Here is a 20,934-nt window from a genome sequence, read left to right on the forward strand (position 1 = left end):
GAAATAACCCTAATTGAAGTCAAATGCAACGTGTGATATGTACCTAATTTCAGGAAACTATCTTATCCTTTCCTCATGGCCGGTCGCTAAGGCCGTGCATCAATTTTCACGTTTTGCTGTTAATTTAAATCCAGGTTAATATTTTGATCTAGTTTCTATTTTATTAATTGTAAACAAGTAAATCTGAGGTGTTCAACGTCAAAATAACTGTGAATTTGAAAGTGACTTCGAGGTTAAGTTTTAGAAAGTTAACATATTGCTGTGTTTTTAGAAAAATGTCTCGACGAAAGGGAATGGAAGAAACTGATAAGCTTACCCGTATTGCAATCGTCAATGCGGATAAGTGCAAACCCAAGAGGTGCAGGCAGGAATGCAAAAAATCCTGTCCTGTTGTTCGAATGGGAAAGTTGTGTATTGAAGTGACACCTAATAGCAAAATCGCATCTATATCTGAAGAATTGTGCATTGGATGTGGTATTTGTGTTAAGGTTTGGTTGTTATTAAATTTATGCTGGCTTAATATTAATATTTATTATTTTAGAAATGTCCATTTGAGGCTATTGCCATTATAAATCTGCCAAGTAATTTGCAAAGCCAAACGACGCATCGTTATGGCAAAAATTCATTTAAATTGCATAGATTACCAATACCTCGTCCAGGTGAAGTTTTGGGACTGGTGGGAACTAATGGTATTGGAAAGTCAACTGCTTTGAAAATTCTAGCAGGCAAACAAAAACCTAATCTTGGGAGATATTCTGTAACAAAAATAAATCATAATTGTATATCTTTCTAATCAAGGGAATTGTAGGACCCTCCAGATTGGACAGAAATTCTCAGCCACTTCAGGGGTAGTGAATTACAAAATTATTTTACCAAAATTTTGGAAGATGATTTAAAAGCTCTTATTAAGCCACAGTATGTTGACCAAATTCCTAAAGCTGTTAAGGGAACTGTTAGGCAGCTGTTGGACAAGAAATGTGAATTGACAAATATGGATCAAATTTGCAAGATGTTGGGTATGTAAAATATTAATTAGTACTACAAAATTACAATATATTATTTAATTAAACAAAAAGTATTAATTTGATGATTCTTCAATTCTGTTTGTTTGGAAAGAATTAAATGATTTTTTGAAAATTATTTAATTTATTTAATTTGGGTTGAATGAATGAAATAATAATAAATTTGAAATTTTAAACTGAAAATAAAAGTTTAAAAATACTTTAAATTTTCTTTACAGAAAAATACTTGAAAAAGAAAAAAATTGTCTTATTTAATTGAATATTCAAAAAGTTATGAATGAAAAATATTCATATTTTACAATTTTTAAAAATATACATATGACTGTGGTAATCAAAATTAATTAATAATCTTTTTTCTAAATTATATAAAGAATATGAAAAGCTTAATAGTTTTAAAAAATATTCAGTGGCATAAAAATACCACAAGAAAAAGGAAACTTGTAGAAATAAAGTTGTATTTAGATTTTCATAATTGGATTGTTTTACCTGCCCCTAAATTTTGGTCACTTGTTTTAGAAATATCTCGTATAAATGAATCTGTTGAGCACAAACGCCGCATCAATATGGGAAAATAATTAGAATATTGAAATTTTATTACAAAATATTAAAACTAATGTTGTTTCAGAATTGGAGCATATTAAAGATCGTGAAATCAGTGCTTTATCAGGAGGAGAATTGCAACGTTTTGCTTGTGCCATGGTGTGCATTCAAAATGGAGACATTTTCATGTTTGATGAGCCTTCATCATACTTGGATGTCAAACAACGTCTTAATGCTGCCCAAACTATTAGATCATTAATTGATCCAGATAAGTATGTCTTTTCTTACTTGTTTTATTTCTGTGTGAATAAAAATTTGTTTTAGGTTTATCATTGTTGTTGAGCATGATTTGAGTGTACTTGACTACCTCTCTGACTTCATTTGTTGTTTATATGGTGTGCCTGGTGCATATGGTGTTGTCACTATGCCTTTCTCTGTAAGAGAAGGTAATTTAATAGAACAAACTTTTTTATAAATTATATAACAATCAATATTTTTAAGGTATCAACATTTTCTTGGATGGTTTTGTACCCACTGAGAATTTGCGTTTCAGAGATGAATCTTTGGTGTTCAAAGTGGCAGAATCGGCGACAGAAGAAGAGGTTAAGAGAATGAATCATTATGAGTACCCAGCTATGTGTAAAACTATGGGTAATTTCCAACTGAATGTAAGCAAGGGACAATTTTCTGATTCCGAAATTTTGGTTTTGCTTGGAGAAAACGGTACTGGTAAAACAACGTTCATCAGGATGTTAGCTGGCAATTTAGATCCCGACACTGGTTCAGGTAAATTATTATTATTTATGTGAAAATGCTAGGATACTAAAGCCACATTGAATTTTTAGAAGACTTACCACAACTCCACATTAGTTACAAACCTCAAAAGATTAGCCCCAAACATCAAGGCTTAGTTAGACAGTTATTGCATGAAAAGATTAGAGAAGCTTATATTCATCCACAGGTATGATATTACTAAAAAGTCATATACTTGTTATGATTTGATGGTCTTTTTTAGTTTATTGCTGATGTAATGAAACCTTTGAAAATTGAAGACATCATTGACCAAGAAGTTCAGAATTTATCTGGTGGTGAATTGCAAAGAGTAGCTATGACACTTTGTCTCGGCAAGCCTGCCGATGTGTATCTGATTGACGAACCGAGCGCCTATCTTGACTCTGAACAACGTTTAGTTGCGGCCAAAGTAATAAAAAGGTACAATTACAATTGTAATTTTCAAGACATGTCAACTTTTTCAGAAATCACATAAGTAACATAATGATTTTGTTTCAGATTCATCATCCACGCTAAAAGAACTGGCTTCGTTGTGGAGCACGATTTCATAATGGCCACATATTTGGCCGATCGTGTTATTGTATTTGAAGGTGAACCTTCGGTGAAGACCACCGCCAACTCACCACAGACTCTGCTGGCCGGTATGAATAGGTTCTTGGAACTTCTTGGCATCACCTTCAGAAGAGATCCCAACAACTTCAGACCGAGAATTAACAAACAAGAGTCCGTGAAGGACGTTGAACAGAAACGTTCTGGACAGTATTTCTTTTTGGAAGATTGATTTACCGTGCATTTTTTGTTTATGTATAAACAAATACTGTCAATTTTAGTTTACATTATTTCTACTTATTTTATAAATATAAAATGCAAATGTGGAAGGAGAATATTAAACGGTTGATATTGCTAAATTTGAAGTATTTATTTTCCCATTCTTGTGGATAATTTGTGCATACTAAAAATACTTTTTAAAAAATAAAAGTTGAATCAGCTCCTCCAGATCAGGTCTGTATATTTAAAATTCAGTTACTTAAACTATTTTCATATCTTGAACAAATGAAAAATAATTGTCTATTTTAAAATGAATTTATGAATCTTATTTATTAATTATATTATTTGTTTTATTATTAATGATTAAACATCAGCAATGCTCATTAATTAAGAATTTTTTTTTATTTTTGCTTGACATTCTAAATATATATTTTGTTAATTAAAGATAAATATATGTATATCAAATATTTAATATTTTCTAGTATATGACCAATATTTATTCCAATGATTTTGATAGTAACACACTCAGAAAATATTTCAATAAAACAAAGTGATTTTTTTCATTTTGTATATTAAATCTGTGTATTGAAAGAAAGAAACAGAATTTACTTCATTCCTTAGTTTGTAATTTTAAATTTTATTTATTTCTTTAAAAAATGTGTTCATTCAATTTAAATTAAAATCAAATTTAATTGTAAAATAAATTATCCTTAATGTTGGCAGAAATTTGAGGCAATTAATATTTCAAATAATTTAAGCTCAAAAATGTAGAGCAAAAATATTTTCTATAAACTATTAATTTTAACTCTTTAAACAGTCTGATTTAGAGTAGATTTTTATATTTAATTAAATGAAATATCTTAATTATATATAATATATAATTAGTAAAGAAATAAAAATATTCTACATACCTATCATGCAAACTTGATCCATATTTGTTAATTTACATTTCTTGTTCAACAGCTGCCTCACAATTCCCTTAAGAGCTTTAGAAATTTGAATGGCAATGGTTTAATAAAAGCCTTTAACTCATTCTCCAACATTTTGGTATTCAGTACCTCAGAAGTGGTTATGAAATGGCAATACCCTTGATTATAAAGAATTATGTCTTAAATTTATTTTAATGTTACAAAATATCTTTCAAGACTAAATTTTAGTTTGTCACTTAGAATTTTCAAAGTGTTAGTTCTCACTAGTCGCAAAGCTTCACCTGGACGTGTTATTGGTAACCTATGTAATTTAAATGAATTTTTAACACAAAGGTATGTTGTTAGTCTTTGCATATTACTTAAGAGATAATATTAATATTAAACCATTATAAATTTAATTAAAACCAATAATTATTCAGATGTAGATGTGTGTCTAGATAGTGGTACTCACCGTAGACTCTCCTGGTCGATAAAAGCAGATCCTAGAAACAGTTTGGCATTACCTTCACAACTCCAGACCTAGAATTAATAAACAAGAGTCCGTGAAGGACGTAGAGCAGAATTATTCCTAACAGTATTTCTTGTGGGAACATTGAATTATTAGCAAATATGGAAGGAGAATATGAAATGGTGCTAAATTTGATTTATTTATTTCCACGTCCTTGATCTAATGTTCTTAATCAGGTTTGTATTTTAAAAAAGATTGATGAGACTAAAATTGTATATTGAATGAATGAGACAATGTATTTAATTTTAAAGTGAAAATTTAATTTTCAATATTATTTATTAATTAAGAATATGTTATGATTATTAATGGACATGGTAAGCATTTAAACATATATGTTTACAGAGAAATTATATATTTAATCTTTGGTCATACAGCAGCAATGTTCATTAATTAAATTTTTTTTTTATTTTACGCATGACTTTTTGAATGATATTTTGTTTATTAAAGATGCAAACACATGTACGCCATAAATATTTAATACTTTCTAGAATGTTACCAATATTTATTCCAAACATTTTAAACACACTCATAAAAATTTTTAAATAAATTAAAGTGAATATTTTTCATAGTTTGTTAGCTGTTTTTATTTATTAGATTTTAAAATAGATATAATTGATCTAGATAATCGCAAAGGATATAAACACTTAAATTCAAACACAGTATTAATACCATTAAATTCGTTTTGTATCTAGTCTTAGAATTACTCAAAATAAATAATTATCTGTACATCTTATCAGCTTAAGTATTTCCCCTCCGGAAATTCCGCAGCTCCAGGTAACATATATATTTATGTCTAAGTGTGAGAAAATTATTTTATTATTAATCTATAATTACAAATAAAATTGAGTCATATATAGTATTCGTCGGTATTACTGCAAATGAAAATTTGTAACACCCAAGTTGACTGACATGCCAATGAATAAAGAATAGAATTCCAAACAAATTTATCATTTTATCGAATTCGTCAAATTGTAGGAAGTTGAAATTAAGATCGTAGAACTTGATTTTTATATTCATGCAGAATTTTTTTCTTCTGGGTAATAATTTTAGCATTAGTATCTGCTTATCTTTTCCCTTGATGATTCTCCTGACCTGTTAAGCAAGATTTCTGTAGTTAAAGAAATTCCAATAACTGTGATCAAAACTGTATATCATAAGTAAAATATATTTTTTTAAATACATTGAAAAACTTCGAAACGGGTCAATGTCGATTCTAACATAATTACTTAAGTTAAGCGTAAGAGCAATTACGAATCAAATTAAAGCATTGCATGTCTATATATTTGAGGGGCCCATTCAATGAAGTAAAGCCGCACCTGGCCTGAATAGTATTTTTTATAAAGCCGGTATTTTCGACTGTTGACTGATTCCCTGCCTCGTTTAGCAGCAGCGCGATCTAAAGTTCCGCGGCGCATAGTCGGCAGAAACCGGTGAAAAGGCGACCGACTGACTAGAATTTCTCTGCAATCGAGTGAAACTCTCTGTGGGTGTGACCGTTTTTATTCGTTCTCCAAATGTAAGTAGAATCTGTTTCAGTTTTAATCATTATATTTTAATTGTACTGACCACAATCACACGATGTTGATGTTAAATTAAGTGGAGCAAACGATAAACCTTTGGAATAACTAAGATAATCGATGACCTAATATATATATATACATTCATCGTGATCCGAATCTAAAAAAGTTATTTCTGTTTCCACAACAAGCTAAATACCCTTAACCCTTCCCCCTACATCCATTATCGTATACTCATAAGGTTTCGGCGAAATTTATTATTCATTCATGAGGTGTATGTTAAATAAAATTAGCAATGATGTCATTTTGTTTTGTTAATAAATATTTAACCGGTCTTGGGAACGGACCAGTCACCGCTCTGCATTCTTCGTGGATTGTGTTCAGTACCTGTTTAATTTAACCTTTAACTTAGATCTCTATTGTGTATTTTTTCTCTAGTCACTTGGATTTTAAGCAACCATGAGCAACCAACAGTATTACCCTTTCAAGGTGAGTCTAATAATTTTGTTTCTATATCTCAGCGTTATTATAAATTAATTATACGTTTCCTTTTTGCGGTTTTTCATCCGGTATATGTGGGTTATACACAAATGTTATCTGTGGGTTGTATTTTTAATAATGTTAAAAATAAATGGCGGGTTTCTTGATATTTTTCATAAATTAGATATAATATTTTACTGCAAAAAAGTTTTTGCAATTATTAAAATATATATTATTGTTCATTAAAAAATCAAATTAAATTAATATGTATTATATTAAAGTTCTATAGTCCATAATAAATAAATTAGTATTACAAATTTTATTATACCACAATATCAGGTTTGGTCGTTTTATTTTGTTATTTGATTTTATTAAATATTTCACTTTTAAATTTAATCTAATATATTTCTCAAAACAAAAAAATTAACCAATTAAATGAAAAGTCAAAATAATTTACTCATTACTAAAAATTCAAATGTCTAGACTAGTGTTAACAGAATAATTTAATTGTAGATTACTTTTACTAATTGCAATTACACTGATTCATAATGCAATGAATTGAGGTCAGCATTTTTCCATCATATAGTGGTACATAAATGTATGTAAATTTACTTATTTTTACTATCAAGCTCACGCCTTAGGAATGCATTGCAATTCATTGCATATATAAATCCACTCGTACCCATATGGATAATGGGCCACATTCAGCATATTTATTATGCGAATTAAGACCCTACCTCAATGTACTGGTGCTGGTTATTGATTGCATATCGAATTAATACGGAACAACCATAAATTTTACGTGGGATCGAAACGACTAGCATTTACCAACGATGTTCCCACTGAAAAATTATAAAATCTATTAATAGTTGGTAAATTTTTATGGACCTGTTATTTTTCGGACCTGTTTGTTTGGTCCAATCGATTGACCTTTAGGTAATATTTAATTGGATAATGCGTCCGGTTATATTGTTTAAATATTAAACTGTACGGAAACAGACTTCATAAATCTTTCACACTGCAGTAAAGTCTGGAAAAACACCTAAATCTCGTTTTGTGAAAATCAATAGAAGGGACGGAGCCAAAATTCCTGCTACACTTTTTGCCACTAAACAAATCTGTGTTCGCAGATTAAACGGGAAACCTTGAACTTAGTCTCAATTGTCATCAATCTATATTTAACAATTATTTCTGTGTATAAATTAAATTGGTGACGAATCTGGTTAAACGTATTTTTTTAATTGGAATTACTTTTCGATTTATTATTAACGATATTGTTGGAATGTATTTACATGTATTTTTGATTGAATTTTAATACTAAATTGTTATCTTCATCTTGAAAAAACATTATTAACGAACGTACATTGTTCGTTAATAATTTTTATGACTGAGCTGTATTTTAGTACAATCATATCAGACATATCAGTTATTGTTGCATGTGCAAGTAAATATTGCATGTTTGTTGTTTGTTCACTATGGAAAAACACACTTTTAAATACCCAAAAGCCGGGCAGCAGCTAAAATATTTTAATTGAAATAATTTGAACCTCTTTTGTACAATTAAACTTATTCTTGAAATAAGTAGACTATAGAATTTGTATTTCCCCAATGTTTATGAACCTTCTTCTTTAAAGGGATACTTTTTGTTTAATTCTACAATAATTACAGGCATAACCGAATATTCCACCATTCGCATTCTTGACCGGCCGATTACTCATCCAGTGTTCGGCCTTCGTTCGCTGACGTGGCCATTACGTAATCGATGTTATATGCCGGCTTACTATCAAACAAAAATATTTTGTTGTACCTCCAACGGAAACAAATGCTTTTACTCCACCATTTTCAATGCCAAAATTGTTTGTTACTTCACACACCAAGAACAATTGTTGTTGTTTATAACTAAGTGGAACGTGAGATGATTTTAAGGTTGAACCTGGCATTTATATAGTTTTCAATGACATTACGCCTATCTTATTATTAAATCATCGATTTTAATAACCCTGTTTTTACATTTTATATTAACGTACAAATGTTAGTTAATGTTTTTCCTAATCTGTTGCACCGGTTTTTACTTTATTTTTAGTTAAAAAATCAATTTGGTTTGGAAGAAATATGGAATGTTTTATTAATATTAATAAAAAATTTACAACAACTCAAATATTTCAATATTTTGGTGGCCGTTGGCTTCCATCACTGCTTGGCATCTTTTAGGCATAGAATCTATCAGCCCCTTCATTGTGTCAACAGGTATTTATTGACACTGTTCCAATTCAATTACTCTTTTCCTAAATTGAAGTGAAAAGTAAACGAGTACAACTGACCGCAAATAAAGTAATATTCCATACTTTTTTCAATATCAAAAAACGTATCCGACAAAAAGACCTAAACAAAAAATGATGTACAGGAAAAATACTATACCGGACTGTAAACACAAACCAATTTTTAAAATACTCGATATTTTTTTCTTCCATCTTACATTGTTCATTATATTTTTATTTATAACATGAGTCACAGTACAATCAATCGACATTCCAATAGTGTATAAAAATATGTTTTTTGTAACATTATAAATGTCCTCAGTGCACCCCCACCGTCTACCCAGCGGATCCCTTCGACCCCGTGGCCGATGCCGCCACCCTGAAGAAGGCGATGAAGGGCTTCGGTGCCGACGAGAAAGCCATCATTGACGTGCTGGCCCGCAGAGGCATCGTCCAACGTCTCGAAATCGCCGAAACCTTCAAGACCTCCTACGGCAAGGACCTCGTCTCCGAACTGAAGAGCGAACTCGGCGGCAAATTCGAGGATGTCATCGTCGCCTTGATGACCCCATTGCCCCAATTCTATGCCAAAGAGTTGCACGACGCCGTCGCCGGATTGGGAACCGACGAGGAGGCCATCATCGAGATCTTGTGCACCCTCTCCAACTACGGTATCCGCACCATCGCCCAATTCTACGAACAACGTGAGTATTTGTGTATTTCAAGGTGAAAAAATTGATTTTCAATCACTCAATCAACAAGCGATTATGAAGGCATTTTAAAAAATTCCCAGATTTTTTACTAGTGAATCACTAGTTATCTGGACGGCGACATGTTTTATTTAATAAAGGATATTGCTATATTTCACGTTTGTTTTTCAAACATGCTAAGTATACATAATAAATTTTTATTTTTACTTTATTATCGCCGTCATCCAAATTCGTTTACTTCACATGTGTTAATGCAAATTTGATAATATTTAAAAATAGTGATGACTCAGCAATGGATACTGCTCCGCAAGTATTTTCCTTATAGAAATCTACTAACATAACAATAAATAAATATACAATGTATGTGACGAAAGTTTTAGTTTTGTCGATTTCACGAAATAAATTATATTAAGTGAATTAAATTATGGACGGATTATTAACGTTGTGCACGAAAGAATTTTCGTGTCAAATGTCCCCTAGGTAATATGGAAATTGGCGATACGGTCCGTAAAAAAATGGTTTTTGTTCAATACCACGCGACTTAGATAACAACAGGTCTATGACATTCTTCTGTTGGGAATTGTGTGGAGGAAGCTTACAAAATTGCAATTAATTTTAATTAGTCGTCGGATGAATAATCATTGCGAAATTTATGTTTATAGCATGTGAGGGTTATTTTTAGAACAATTCAGAAAAAAAACAAGGTTAACGTGTTCCACGGTAAATTCACCAAATCTTGCGTTACTTTCAATTCAATTTTGTTTGTTTTCATTATGAAGGTTGTTGTTGTAATTAAAATGGGGACAATGCGTTTAAAAAAATAAAGAATGAATCTTGCACATTGTAATTTACATTACCAAATGAATATGTACTGAATAAATTGTTTTGTCGTAGTGTATGGAAAATCTTTGGAAAAAGACTTGAAAGGTGATACCTCAGGACACTTCAAGAGATTGTTGGTCAGTTTGGTTCAGGTAAGTGTCTATTTTTAACTTGTTTTTTATATATTAGCATTGCTATGATTTACATAAAATAATAGACAGGCTCATTAATAAACAATCATCAAAGTAACTTGTTCACTTCTAAATATTACGATATTATGGAGATCTAAAAATAAAAACCTGAAGACAGAAAACATAACTTGAGGCGTGTGACGTCGCGTCACTATATCTCAAGTTCACTGACTTAACGGTCTATAATTATAATTTAGATTTATTTCATGGTCGTTGTGGAAGTTACTATTGTTGAGATTTAGATTAGATGGAATTTTTAAATTGCGGTTATTTTTACTAAAATTTAATTATATTTTTAAATTTCAGGCCAACCGCGACGAAAACCAGGGTGTGAACGACAGCCAGGCCACAGCCGACGCTGAAGCCCTCATCGAAGCTGGCGAAGGTAAATGGGGAACCGAAGAATCCATCTTTAATTCCATCCTCATCACCAGAAGTTACCAACAATTGAGGGCTACTTTCAGCGAATATGAAAGATTGTCTGGCAAGGACATCGAAACTTCTATCAAAAAAGAATTCTCAGGAAGTGTGGAGAAGGGATTGTTGGGAATTGGTAAGTATTAAAACATATTTCTCGAGTAAATTTTCTTAAATTCATGTCATCTTCCAGTCAAGTGCGTGAAGAGCAAAGTAGGCTACTTCGCCGAACGTCTCCACGACAGTATGGCCGGATTGGGAACAAACGACAAGACTTTGATCCGTATCATTGTATCCAGATCTGAAATCGATCTTGCTGACATCAAGCAAGCATTCTTGGATAAATACGGAAAGACTTTGGAGAGCTGGATCTCTGTAAGTTGTTTTTTTATGTATTTTAGCTTTGGATATGGGTAGATTGGGAAGGGGATTTTTAGTAAATTTCACCATACAATTGTAATTTACTTCAACTGGTGTAGGATCTTTTAAAATTGTGTAACTCCAAAAAGGTAGTGATGAAATGAAGTGGGTTTTATAAAAGTTACTTAAGTCAGATGAAACAAGCTTCAATCTATGTAAATATTGGGCCTTTATGCATCTACAACACAATTTTTAGTTGATAAATATTGCCTTGCCAACGTACCATAACACCTACAAATAACTATTTTAAAATACATGTATATAATCCTAATATTTATGTAGGTTTAAACTTGTATCTTTGAAAAACGGAATGGGTTATGCATGCACCTTCTCTGTATGTAATAACAGCATGTGCTGACTGTCATATCCTTTCCAGGGCGATACTTCCGGGGACTACAAGAAAGTTTTACTGGCCATTATCGACTAATCCTTTCCACCACTCCCGTTACAAATCGCACCATAACTGTACTCAAAAAACAACTGTTCGCCTTTCACTAAAGTTTTAATAAAAGCTTAAGTCATACTGCCATTAATTAGAACAATTTTATATTTGTATACATCCGAATGGTTCTTTTGACAACAGAGACACTCAATATTTTTATATATTTGCAGGAAGACGTTGGAAGTGACATTAAATACCTCTTGAAAACATTAGTTGCTATTGGTTAAATTTGCCCACTTAGCTTTAATGTTCGTCGTTCTGTCAATTGGGACAACCTATTTATTATTACCGTAAATTTAGCTTAGTGGCCTTAACTGTTGAAAAGTTTATATTGTATTGCAGAGTTTATATTTAAAATCGTTGGATAATATTTTTAAAATAACTACCTAATAGTTATCATAAGGATGGTGCAGGTCGTACGTTTCCTTATTGTTTTTATGGTTTTCCTCTTTTATAATATATCTTTCATATTTTTTATGTGTTTATAAATGTGCTTTATTGGTGCTTACAATAAAAGATATAATATATTCGTGGTTTTTCTTCTAAATCCATTCGCTTATCCTTATCAGAATTGATCTGATGTTTCACAAGTAGGTATTCAGTTGTGTGTTTTGCACATATTTTCTGGATTTCGAAGCACTCATTAATAGGCAATAGGCTAAAATTTGTGTTAATTGTTTGGTTCATGTTTTCATTTTTGGTTGTGGCAAGATATTTTGCTTTCATACAATGTTTTTATTGTTTAATTATTTTTACATTAATTAATTTATAACTGTTGTGACGTCTGGTTATTGATTAATATTATGTACGGTTCTATATTTAACATTTACAATTAATTATTCAATTGATAAAAATATCGTTTTGTAAATTGAACTACGTATAATTATCCCATTAAGGATTTAATAAGGTTGAGGATATTTTGTTCTTCTTTGTTTCTTATTTTTCTTGATTTTAACCAACCGATAACTAATATTTACACCATTTACTTGGTTAATTGGCATGTAAGCTTGTGACAATTTAAATTTACTTTTATGTTTATTATGGGGTTTGATCTTTCTTTCCACGATTAATATTTATGTCGCATCATTTACAGGGTGACACCTCTGGAGACTACAAGAGAGTCCTACTCACAATTGTCAACGTATAAGTGTTAGTACTATATCAATTATTTAATAGATTGGTTAGATCTATATAACTACAATCTCTTTTTTAAGATTAAAAATGATAAAACATCAGTTTTATTATCTAACAACACGAAAATTTCATTAACGGCACACATTCTGCTTTCTTTTGACATAAATTTCGTAACACAAAATGTTTAACGTTATTTATAGTTAATAAAAGATTGAGATGGTTTTGTGTTACGAAGGCTATAATTAATAACAAAATTACAGGTGACGAAGTCATTAAGGTACGTTTAAAATTCACTAGAAACATTTAAATTATTTATGACATCGGACTTTACTACAACAATAGGTGTTGAGAATTTGCCTAGAAGTTAATAATCATGTTCTTTTCCTTATTACAGATTTTTACAAATATATGTATAAAAATATGTAGGTAGTTTAGAATTAGTTGTTGCATTCACTAGTAGTTTTTACACGATTTAGTATTCTTCTAATAAATGGTAATGTTCACCTGTTGTTTTTTGAGACTTGTTGTGTATAATTACCCTGGCTACGTCACTGGTCCTGCTTATGCTTGTAATAATTCCTGTACCTTCAGAATATTCTTTTATAAATGAAGTTGCATCCAAACTAGTTGTAGTTTTTGCTATAATATAAAACAATTCTTTCTCTCCAACATTATAAAATATTTTTCTAGTAAATAGCTATTTGTCAGTATGATGAAAGACTTACATTTGTTTGTTTTCAGGGCGAAGCTTCAGGGGACTACAAAAGTGTTCTGGTTACGCTTGTTGCTGTATAAATATATATAAAAATGTTTACTGGTTCAATTATGTATAAATATAGATTTGCTGCTTCACTTATATTTTATATAAAATGCACATATTAATATATTTTCCTCGAAACATTTTGTTGTTTTATTTATTAGTTTAGTAAAATACACAATTTTGTAGTCTTGATCAAGAAGCAATTAAAAAAGAAATGAAAGTGTTTAATTTATAATAGTATAATATATATATATATATCTATACTTTTAAATTTTAAAGTTACTTGTTGGGTGGATATATTTAAATAAATATTTGATATATTTAATAAAACACGTAATTTATAATCATTTTTTAATAAAACATAAAATAAACGAATACAGTTGTATAAAAAATTATATGAGGAACATAAGTACATAGGTAAGTATTATAATACTGTCTAATGAGAAATAACTTTTACATTAAAGACATTCAAGTTCTGAATGAAATATCTACTCATTTTATTACATACAGGTCAAAAACGGCGTAATTGATGTCTACGTTGTATTATTATATAAGTTAATAAGTCACAATTGATTTGATAATATTCGAAAACTACTAAATTTTATTAAACCAAAAACGAATATATATGAAATGTCAATTCATAATAAAATGGTGTAAACAAAACAAGTAGGCAAAAAAATAAAGTGGAAAATAATTTGGCAGGATGTATTTTATCGACATTTATTTATAGTATTCCAAATCATTTTCCATGTCATTAAAGGACTTGTACCTCGTGTTCCTTTTGCGGCCCATGTTACATATCTTGAAGTGACATAATGTGAGATCTGCAACAAATGTTCAATCATTAGACAAGCTGTCTACATTAACTACGCAAAGAACTTAATAAACATACTGAAAACTGTATAAACACGATACTTACAGCTGCTGTATCGTTTATTCCTATGTTTTAAAGTCTTAACTAGAAGATAAGCTCTTTCTTCAATTTTTTGCGGTCTGCCTAGTGAATCAAATTTGTATACTTCTTTAAGTTTGTTCAGGAACAGTGATGATGTAGTCTTTTCCTCTCTAATTTCTTCTCTGTTCTGAAATAAAGAAAGAGGATCAATGTTAATTACTTGTTTTGTGATGTCGATTAATTTATATTGACACACGTCAATATCAATCTTAGATCTATCAAATTATCTTAAATAACTTTTATTTTAATCTTACAATTAGTGGTTATCATCAAAATTCAACTGAATAAAATGGCTGACACAATAATAGTTGGACGAGTGGCTAACAGAGGTTGCACCCCGAATTTAGACTCGGAAGGAGAATTCCTGAAACCTTTAGTCAAATTCCGATGCAAGGGAGTGAACTGGGCAGCCAATTTAACAGCATTCGAAAGACTGAACGCCCATCAAACGTTAGCCAGTTCGAGAAGATTCGTGCATTTCAGACCGTTTCCGGGCACCATACCCAAAGATGAATTGGATTTTATACTGAGCGCCCATTACGATCACAGCACCGAAACATTTTCGGACAAAGTCGATTTGTATATACAACCGGAATCGGTCAACACAACCGGCACATGGAAGAGATTGAGGAACACCTTTGATATCAGAGAAAGTAAGAGGACAACTGTCGGACCTAATTAATTTCCTTCTAACTGGGTCATTTTAGGTAAACACAAGGTATGTGGACCTGAATATGAGAAGGAAAAATTGGCCGGCGGTGTGACGATCAACAAAATGAAGTTGCCATACAGATACAACTCGGCACATCCGGTTATGGTGGGTGGGTTGGCCAAGAAGAGCCATCCGAGCAGCGTTAAATTGCTCATATCGTCGCACCATTCGCCACTAAGTAACGGTGGTTACTCTAGACAACCTCAGGACGGCACATTCTTCCAATATTAATTTTCTGCTTGACTATTAAATACATTTTAACTATCCTAAATTATTAAAATATTTTTTTATATTACCATTATATTATTTAATATTATATAATTAATAATTTCTCATATAATGCATTATTTAAATATAAAACATTATGGGGATATACAAAGTTCCATAACTAAAGAGTCATAGTTAAATATTAAAATTATTGCAACAGTGTATAATTGAAAAAAAAAACTGAAACAAATTAATTAATATAACATTCCTCCAAATTATCTTTTTTTTAAGAGTTTAAGAACTTCACTTAATTCATATTTGCCCTACAGATCATGCCATCTTTTGATTATCTCACTATCTTCAAAAACGTGCCGCACACATTTTAATGCTAAAGTCAATGTCAATTTTACTGATAAAATTAATTCTGAAATATGATTCACATATGTAAATATATATTTTATTAATAGAGTACGAGACTAGTAAAATTTGACTTAAAATAATATAAAAATGATGTTAATAAATATAATTAAACAAAACAAAATATGAAAGATATCTGGACATCCAATTCTTTTGATAACGTTAACATAATCTTTCGATACGATTATAAGTTTCTGAAAATACTTAAATGATTCATAAATAATCCTTTAGAAGGGATTACCAAGTTTCATTTTATAACGACGTAATTATTTTTTAACTCGTATTTGCGTTGTATTTATTTTATATGGTTAATTTTTAGCAATAGCAAGCAATAAATAGATTAACATATATTTCAAATTTTGTTCAATTTACTACATTTTATGAAGTTACTAAGTAATTAATTTTATCTCTATGTGGTATATTTTTTATTTTTTTAATCAAATCTTAGAACTATAATAATAAATTTTGACTAAAAAAATTATTAAACAATAACACACAGTGATAAAATTAATCATTTTATTCTAAATCTTAGAACTATAATATTAAATTCTAGTTTTAATCATATTGATGGATATGTTTCCTTGACACAATTGCCTTGTGTCCATTAAAATGAAATAATCTTTAAATAAATTTAATAATATATTATTATTACTTGCCTATGCATTTTCAATAGAACCACAGAAAGAAAATAATTAGGTACTAAATAATTTTTAGATAATTTTGGTACCAACATACTATATTATATAATTAATAAATTTAAAAATAATTATATTAATTTTTATATATTAATTATTCGAAAAATATGATTATTTTATAATTAATGTATATTTACAGGGTGTCCTAATTTGGTTGTCTTTGACTGTTACAGATCTTTCCAGACCATAATTTAGAAATTAATGTAACATATAGAAATTACTTTTTTTGACTGGTTATATGGCATATTTGAAAGTTGGTAATTTGGTTGAAAATTAATAATTATGCCACTTTTTACCTGAGTGTGTGGTTTTTTAAAATATAAATAATATAAATTATCAGTGTATTAGTTGGAACTAATGACTTCCATTTTAAATAAAAAAGGCACATATCTTGTGTATGCAGTATATATATTTTTTAGGTAAGTAGCTAATGTTAATAATGATATGTGCCTATAGAATGTTTTTGCCGTTTGTTAATAAATAAGTGTACTAAACTAAAGAAAATTATTACATTTTCACAAAATCTGTCAGACGATGGTTTTATTTTCGAAGACAAATAGAAAGATCTGGTCTGGAAATAGTCATAAGAGCCAAAGACAACCAATTCATATCTTTAAAAAATAGTGCATTTTAAATAGTATGCGACGTTTTTTTGTTATAAATTAAAACGTTTTATTAGAGAATATAATTTTAACAATTATTTTGCTATATTTGTTAAATAATAATGGTACAATAATTCAACTAACATATAAACATATATTCATTCAATTTTTGCGGCTATTTGTGATGTTCTTATCATGTGTTAAATATTTGTCATGTATTTTAACAAAAAATACACATATTCAGCAAATTGTTTGATTAAAGTTTATAATAGGTACACAATTTTTTATATTAATATAAAGACTATTATTTGTGTCTAATCGTGAAACGTGTTATTGAATAACGTATTTTCAAATAGTGCGTACTGTAATAACGTGATTAATTCTCACAAAGATATAAAAATCATAGATACATTTATTAGGTACATGGTTAAATTAACATTAACACAGTAGTAATAAAAAATAATCACATTTTAACAAATTTTTTAAATGACTAATGCAATTTTGACGTAACCACAAGCCATAGTTTATCAGTTAGTTAATTTAGCAACAAATCTAAAGTTCAAAATTTGAATGAAATTTAATTTAGTTTAGTTTACAAGAAAAATGGTGTTTAGTAGTATCATGATAAGTATCATAATTAGTAAGTTGATCACAAATTGTGATCACATTTTAACTCGGTGTCAGTTGAGAAATAAAAAGAAAATATTATTTTGTGTGTTCAAACTGATGACATGTTTCTGAATTATTTCTAAGACATTAGATGTCGTAAATTTCTACTACGTATAAATTAAGGACACGGTAATAAAAAACCTGTTTGAAGAAATATCAAAGAACGGTAAAATCAGATATAATACACATTTCGTAAAATTGCATCATCCAAATGTATCGGCAAATTTTGACTAGACATTTTTATAATGCCTAGTGTAAACAAATAAATATTGCACCAGATATCAGCAACTCCAAGGCGATAATTTAACAGAGCGTCAGTGTTTTAAAATGAACAGTTTTCTTGTAGTAGTGTGTAGTAAAATTTGTACAACATATGTTAGAGATTATCACTTGAATCAATTAGATAATTTGTGTTTACTATATTTGTAGTTTTATCGGAATGTCTAAAATCGTAATAGATAAAACTCTTTTAAGACACACGGATGTTATAAATATCGATTAGATAATTATTGAAACATTTTAAATACTCATTTACTCAAACTCGTCGAAATTGTTAAATAATATTCCTCGAACACAAGCGTCAAAATATGAGTCGAAAATACTCACTGCAAGAGAGTATGTTTCCTGAATTCTGTCGGTGGTGGTTTTACCGAGGTCTCCCTTTCGTGGTTGGGACATGGTGTTAAAATAGGCATCGAAATCTGTGGCGATGGCACCGTAAGTACCGGCGACGCAGATAAGTCCCACCAAAATCACTATCATTTCAATTTTTGTTAACCGCACGGATTGAAAAAAAAGAAAACGAAATTAAAAAACGTCGATCGAATTCATTTTGATAGTTTGCTGACTTGAAGTCAGTACGCGAGAAAATCTTGATCTATTAACACGACATGGTTTCAACAGTCAAATGAACAAGAATGATTAAAATCATGTTTCCAAACAATACATATATATATCTACCTAAACCATTTGACTTGCGTATGAGGTATTTTTGCTGCGAATTCATGTGCACAAAACCTATCCCCACTGCCAATTCGAAATCTTGGTGCACCTACGACAACCCCAAGAATTATCCGATAGGTGTGACACACGATTGATAGAATGTTGTAGCTCTCGTTTTTATTCTCACGACATTTTGAGAATTTTGATTCTAATTGGAGCTGCAATTAATATACATAATTTATGTACCGAGAGGAGACTGTCAGTTATATTTCAGAAATTATATTATTAATTAAACTATGCTAAAAATGTGGAAAATATTGTTAACTGCCCAATATACGCTAGGAATTATAGGAAAAAGAATATTTCTTTTTAATTTTCCAATTACAAGTGCATTTGAAATATTTTACTATTCATCTTCAGAATTTTAACCATATTTTTATTCCAATTTTCATGACCAATGACTAAAATATATTATATATATTTTACTTTAAATAAATTATATTATTTAATGAGAATAATATAATTTATTTAAAGTAAATAGTAATATAATTTATTTAAAGTAAAAGAGCCAGATAATATAATACAACTTAAACACGTGTGGTAATAAATTTTATAAATTGGCAGTCCATGATGGGGTATGATTTTGGGAAAATAAATATAAATGAAAATTATTGAAATGGCAAAAATTCACAGTTTAAATTTTGTAAAGATTAATTAGTAACAATTCTTGCTCTGAATGTAAAAAATGGTTGTCATGGTGTTCAAATTTAATTACCAATGTTGAAGTTAAACTTCATTCATTAATCTAACTATTTTATCCAATTAACCAAAATGGAATATTCACTTATTATTTTGAAAATATTGAAGAATGGTGTCATAGAAAGATGTGTCCTTTTGACGTCAGTACTTACTGCAGTGGCAGCTTCTGGAATAGCTTCAGTTGTAGTACATTGGTTCAGATCAACGCGTGAAACGGTCAACGAATTTTGACTAATGTATCTTTTAAAATATGGTCGTTCATCACATTAAATATTGAAACAGAAAAAAATCGATAATACCACATTGGATCACGAAAGTCGATTAACTTTATGCCTAAAGAAAGAGTTCTCTTTATTCCATCCTCTTCATTTTCCTAAATTAACCACCATATAAAGTGGTAATTTGAAAATTTCAAATGACATACTATAAAACATATGTTTATTTATAGGCAAATAAGGCATGAAACATTAAAAAAGTTGGTGAAAATTGCATATGAATATAATTTTTTTTATCCACTATCTCAAACAGTTCTTAAAGAATTAAGAAAATTTTAATTTTAATTACCAATTAAAAATATTAATAATTATACCGTACTTTATTTTAAATAAATTATATTATTTAATGGGAATAATTCTAAGGGCCACATAATGTAATATATTTTTAACACTTGCTGTTTATAATAAATTTAATATATCAGCAGTTTTCTTTGCCTTTTTATTTATGAACATTGCATGGGATATGATTTTGGGAAAATAAATATTAACTAAAAGTAATAAAATAGCAAAAACACACCAGTTCAAATTTTGTAAAGGTTAATAAGTAACAATTCTTGCTCTGAATGTAAATCAATTAAGATTGTCATGGTGTTCAAATTTAATTACCAATGTTGAAGTTAAACTTGAATCATTAATCTAACTATTCTATTCAATTAACCAAAAATTGAATATTCACTCATTATTTTGAAAATATTGAAGAATAGTGTCATAGAAAGATGTATCCTCCTGACGTCACTACTTATTGCAGTGGTAGCTTCTGGAATGGCTTCAGTTGTAGTGCCTTTGTTCAGACCTTCGCATGAAACGGTCAACGAATCTTTTAAAATATGATCGTTGGTCGCGTTATATATTGAAAAAGATAAAAATCGATAACATCAATTTGGATTAACGAAAGTCGATTAATTTAGGTCAAAAGAAAGAGTTTTCTTTGCTCCATATCCTATATTTTCCTAAATTATATGGTGGTATAAAGTGGTAATTTGTAAATTTC

At 29.6% G+C, this 20,934-nt stretch overlaps 4 protein-coding genes across 7 annotated transcripts; 3 read left to right on the plus strand and 1 right to left on the minus strand.

Annotated features, from left to right (window-relative positions):
- The first annotated feature begins 26 nt into the window (after positions 1-26).
- On the plus strand, positions 27-3,262 carry LOC109595524 (protein Pixie). The gene is made up of 10 exons (XM_020010898.2): positions 27-134; positions 272-488; positions 542-757; positions 809-1,016; positions 1,648-1,834; positions 1,887-2,008; positions 2,064-2,348; positions 2,408-2,523; positions 2,578-2,774; positions 2,853-3,262. Exons 2-10 carry the CDS (start codon positions 276-278, stop codon positions 3,133-3,135), a joined length of 1,827 nt encoding a protein of 608 aa, XP_019866457.1. The 5' UTR covers positions 27-134; positions 272-275; the 3' UTR covers positions 3,136-3,262.
- Positions 3,263-5,918: 2,656 nt separating this feature from the next.
- LOC109595567 (annexin B9) lies at positions 5,919-13,850 on the plus strand. Of its 4 annotated transcripts, XM_049963951.1 has the most exons (8): positions 5,919-6,075; positions 6,515-6,565; positions 9,137-9,518; positions 10,419-10,498; positions 10,844-11,090; positions 11,148-11,329; positions 12,910-12,965; positions 13,692-13,850. In XM_049963951.1, the coding sequence occupies exons 2-7, from the start codon at positions 6,536-6,538 to the stop codon at positions 12,961-12,963; spliced, it is 975 nt and encodes a 324-aa protein (XP_049819908.1). In that variant the 5' UTR covers positions 5,919-6,075; positions 6,515-6,535; the 3' UTR covers positions 12,964-12,965; positions 13,692-13,850. The 4 variants fall into 4 exon arrangements, with proteins under 4 accessions (XP_049819908.1, XP_049819909.1, XP_019866510.2 ...); XM_049963952.1 differs by lacking the exon at positions 12,910-12,965; XM_020010951.2 differs by lacking the exons at positions 12,910-12,965; positions 13,692-13,850 and adding an exon at positions 11,987-12,343.
- Positions 13,851-14,414: 564 nt separating this feature from the next.
- On the minus strand, positions 14,415-18,866 carry LOC109595540 (uncharacterized). The gene is made up of 3 exons (XM_020010917.2): positions 18,574-18,866; positions 14,630-14,792; positions 14,415-14,534 (listed from the first exon to the last, which is right to left on the minus strand). The coding sequence occupies exons 1-3, from the start codon at positions 18,727-18,729 to the stop codon at positions 14,431-14,433; spliced, it is 423 nt and encodes a 140-aa protein (XP_019866476.2). The 5' UTR covers positions 18,730-18,866; the 3' UTR covers positions 14,415-14,430.
- On the plus strand, positions 14,921-15,672 carry LOC109595539 (protein CFAP276). The gene is made up of 2 exons (XM_020010916.2): positions 14,921-15,318; positions 15,373-15,672. The coding sequence occupies exons 1-2, from the start codon at positions 14,955-14,957 to the stop codon at positions 15,606-15,608; spliced, it is 600 nt and encodes a 199-aa protein (XP_019866475.1). The 5' UTR covers positions 14,921-14,954; the 3' UTR covers positions 15,609-15,672.
- Positions 18,867-20,934: the final 2,068 nt, after the last annotated feature.

Source organism: Aethina tumida, chromosome 2 (genome assembly GCF_024364675.1).
Source record: "Aethina tumida isolate Nest 87 chromosome 2, icAetTumi1.1, whole genome shotgun sequence".
Classification (NCBI taxonomy): domain Eukaryota; kingdom Metazoa; phylum Arthropoda; class Insecta; order Coleoptera; family Nitidulidae; genus Aethina; species Aethina tumida.

Bases quoted from the DNA above. Each gene is read 5' to 3' on its own strand.
- LOC109595524 (XM_020010898.2), top strand. From the start codon at position 276: ATGTCTCGACGAAAGGGAATGGAAGAAACTGATAAGCTTACCCGTATT. The intron at 2,524-2,577 runs GTATGATATTAC...GGTCTTTTTTAG, and splicing joins AAGCTTATATTCATCCACAG to TTTATTGCTGATGTAATGAA. The intron at 2,775-2,852 runs GTACAATTACAA...ATTTTGTTTCAG, and splicing joins GCGGCCAAAGTAATAAAAAG to ATTCATCATCCACGCTAAAA.
- LOC109595539 (XM_020010916.2), top strand. From the start codon at position 14,955: ATGGCTGACACAATAATAGTTGGACGAGTGGCTAACAGAGGTTGCACC. The intron at 15,319-15,372 runs GTAAGAGGACAA...GGGTCATTTTAG, and splicing joins CACCTTTGATATCAGAGAAA to GTAAACACAAGGTATGTGGA.
- LOC109595540 (XM_020010917.2), bottom strand. From the start codon at position 18,729: ATGATAGTGATTTTGGTGGGACTTATCTGCGTCGCCGGTACTTACGGT. The intron at 14,793-18,573 runs GTGAGTATTTTC...TCTTTATTTCAG, and splicing joins AGGAAACATACTCTCTTGCA to AACAGAGAAGAAATTAGAGA. The intron at 14,535-14,629 runs GTAAGTATCGTG...CATTTGTTGCAG, and splicing joins GAATAAACGATACAGCAGCT to ATCTCACATTATGTCACTTC.
- LOC109595567 (XM_020010951.2), top strand. From the start codon at position 6,536: ATGAGCAACCAACAGTATTACCCTTTCAAG. The intron at 10,499-10,843 runs GTAAGTGTCTAT...TTTAAATTTCAG, and splicing joins TGTTGGTCAGTTTGGTTCAG to GCCAACCGCGACGAAAACCA. The intron at 11,091-11,147 runs GTAAGTATTAAA...GTCATCTTCCAG, and splicing joins GAAGGGATTGTTGGGAATTG to TCAAGTGCGTGAAGAGCAAA.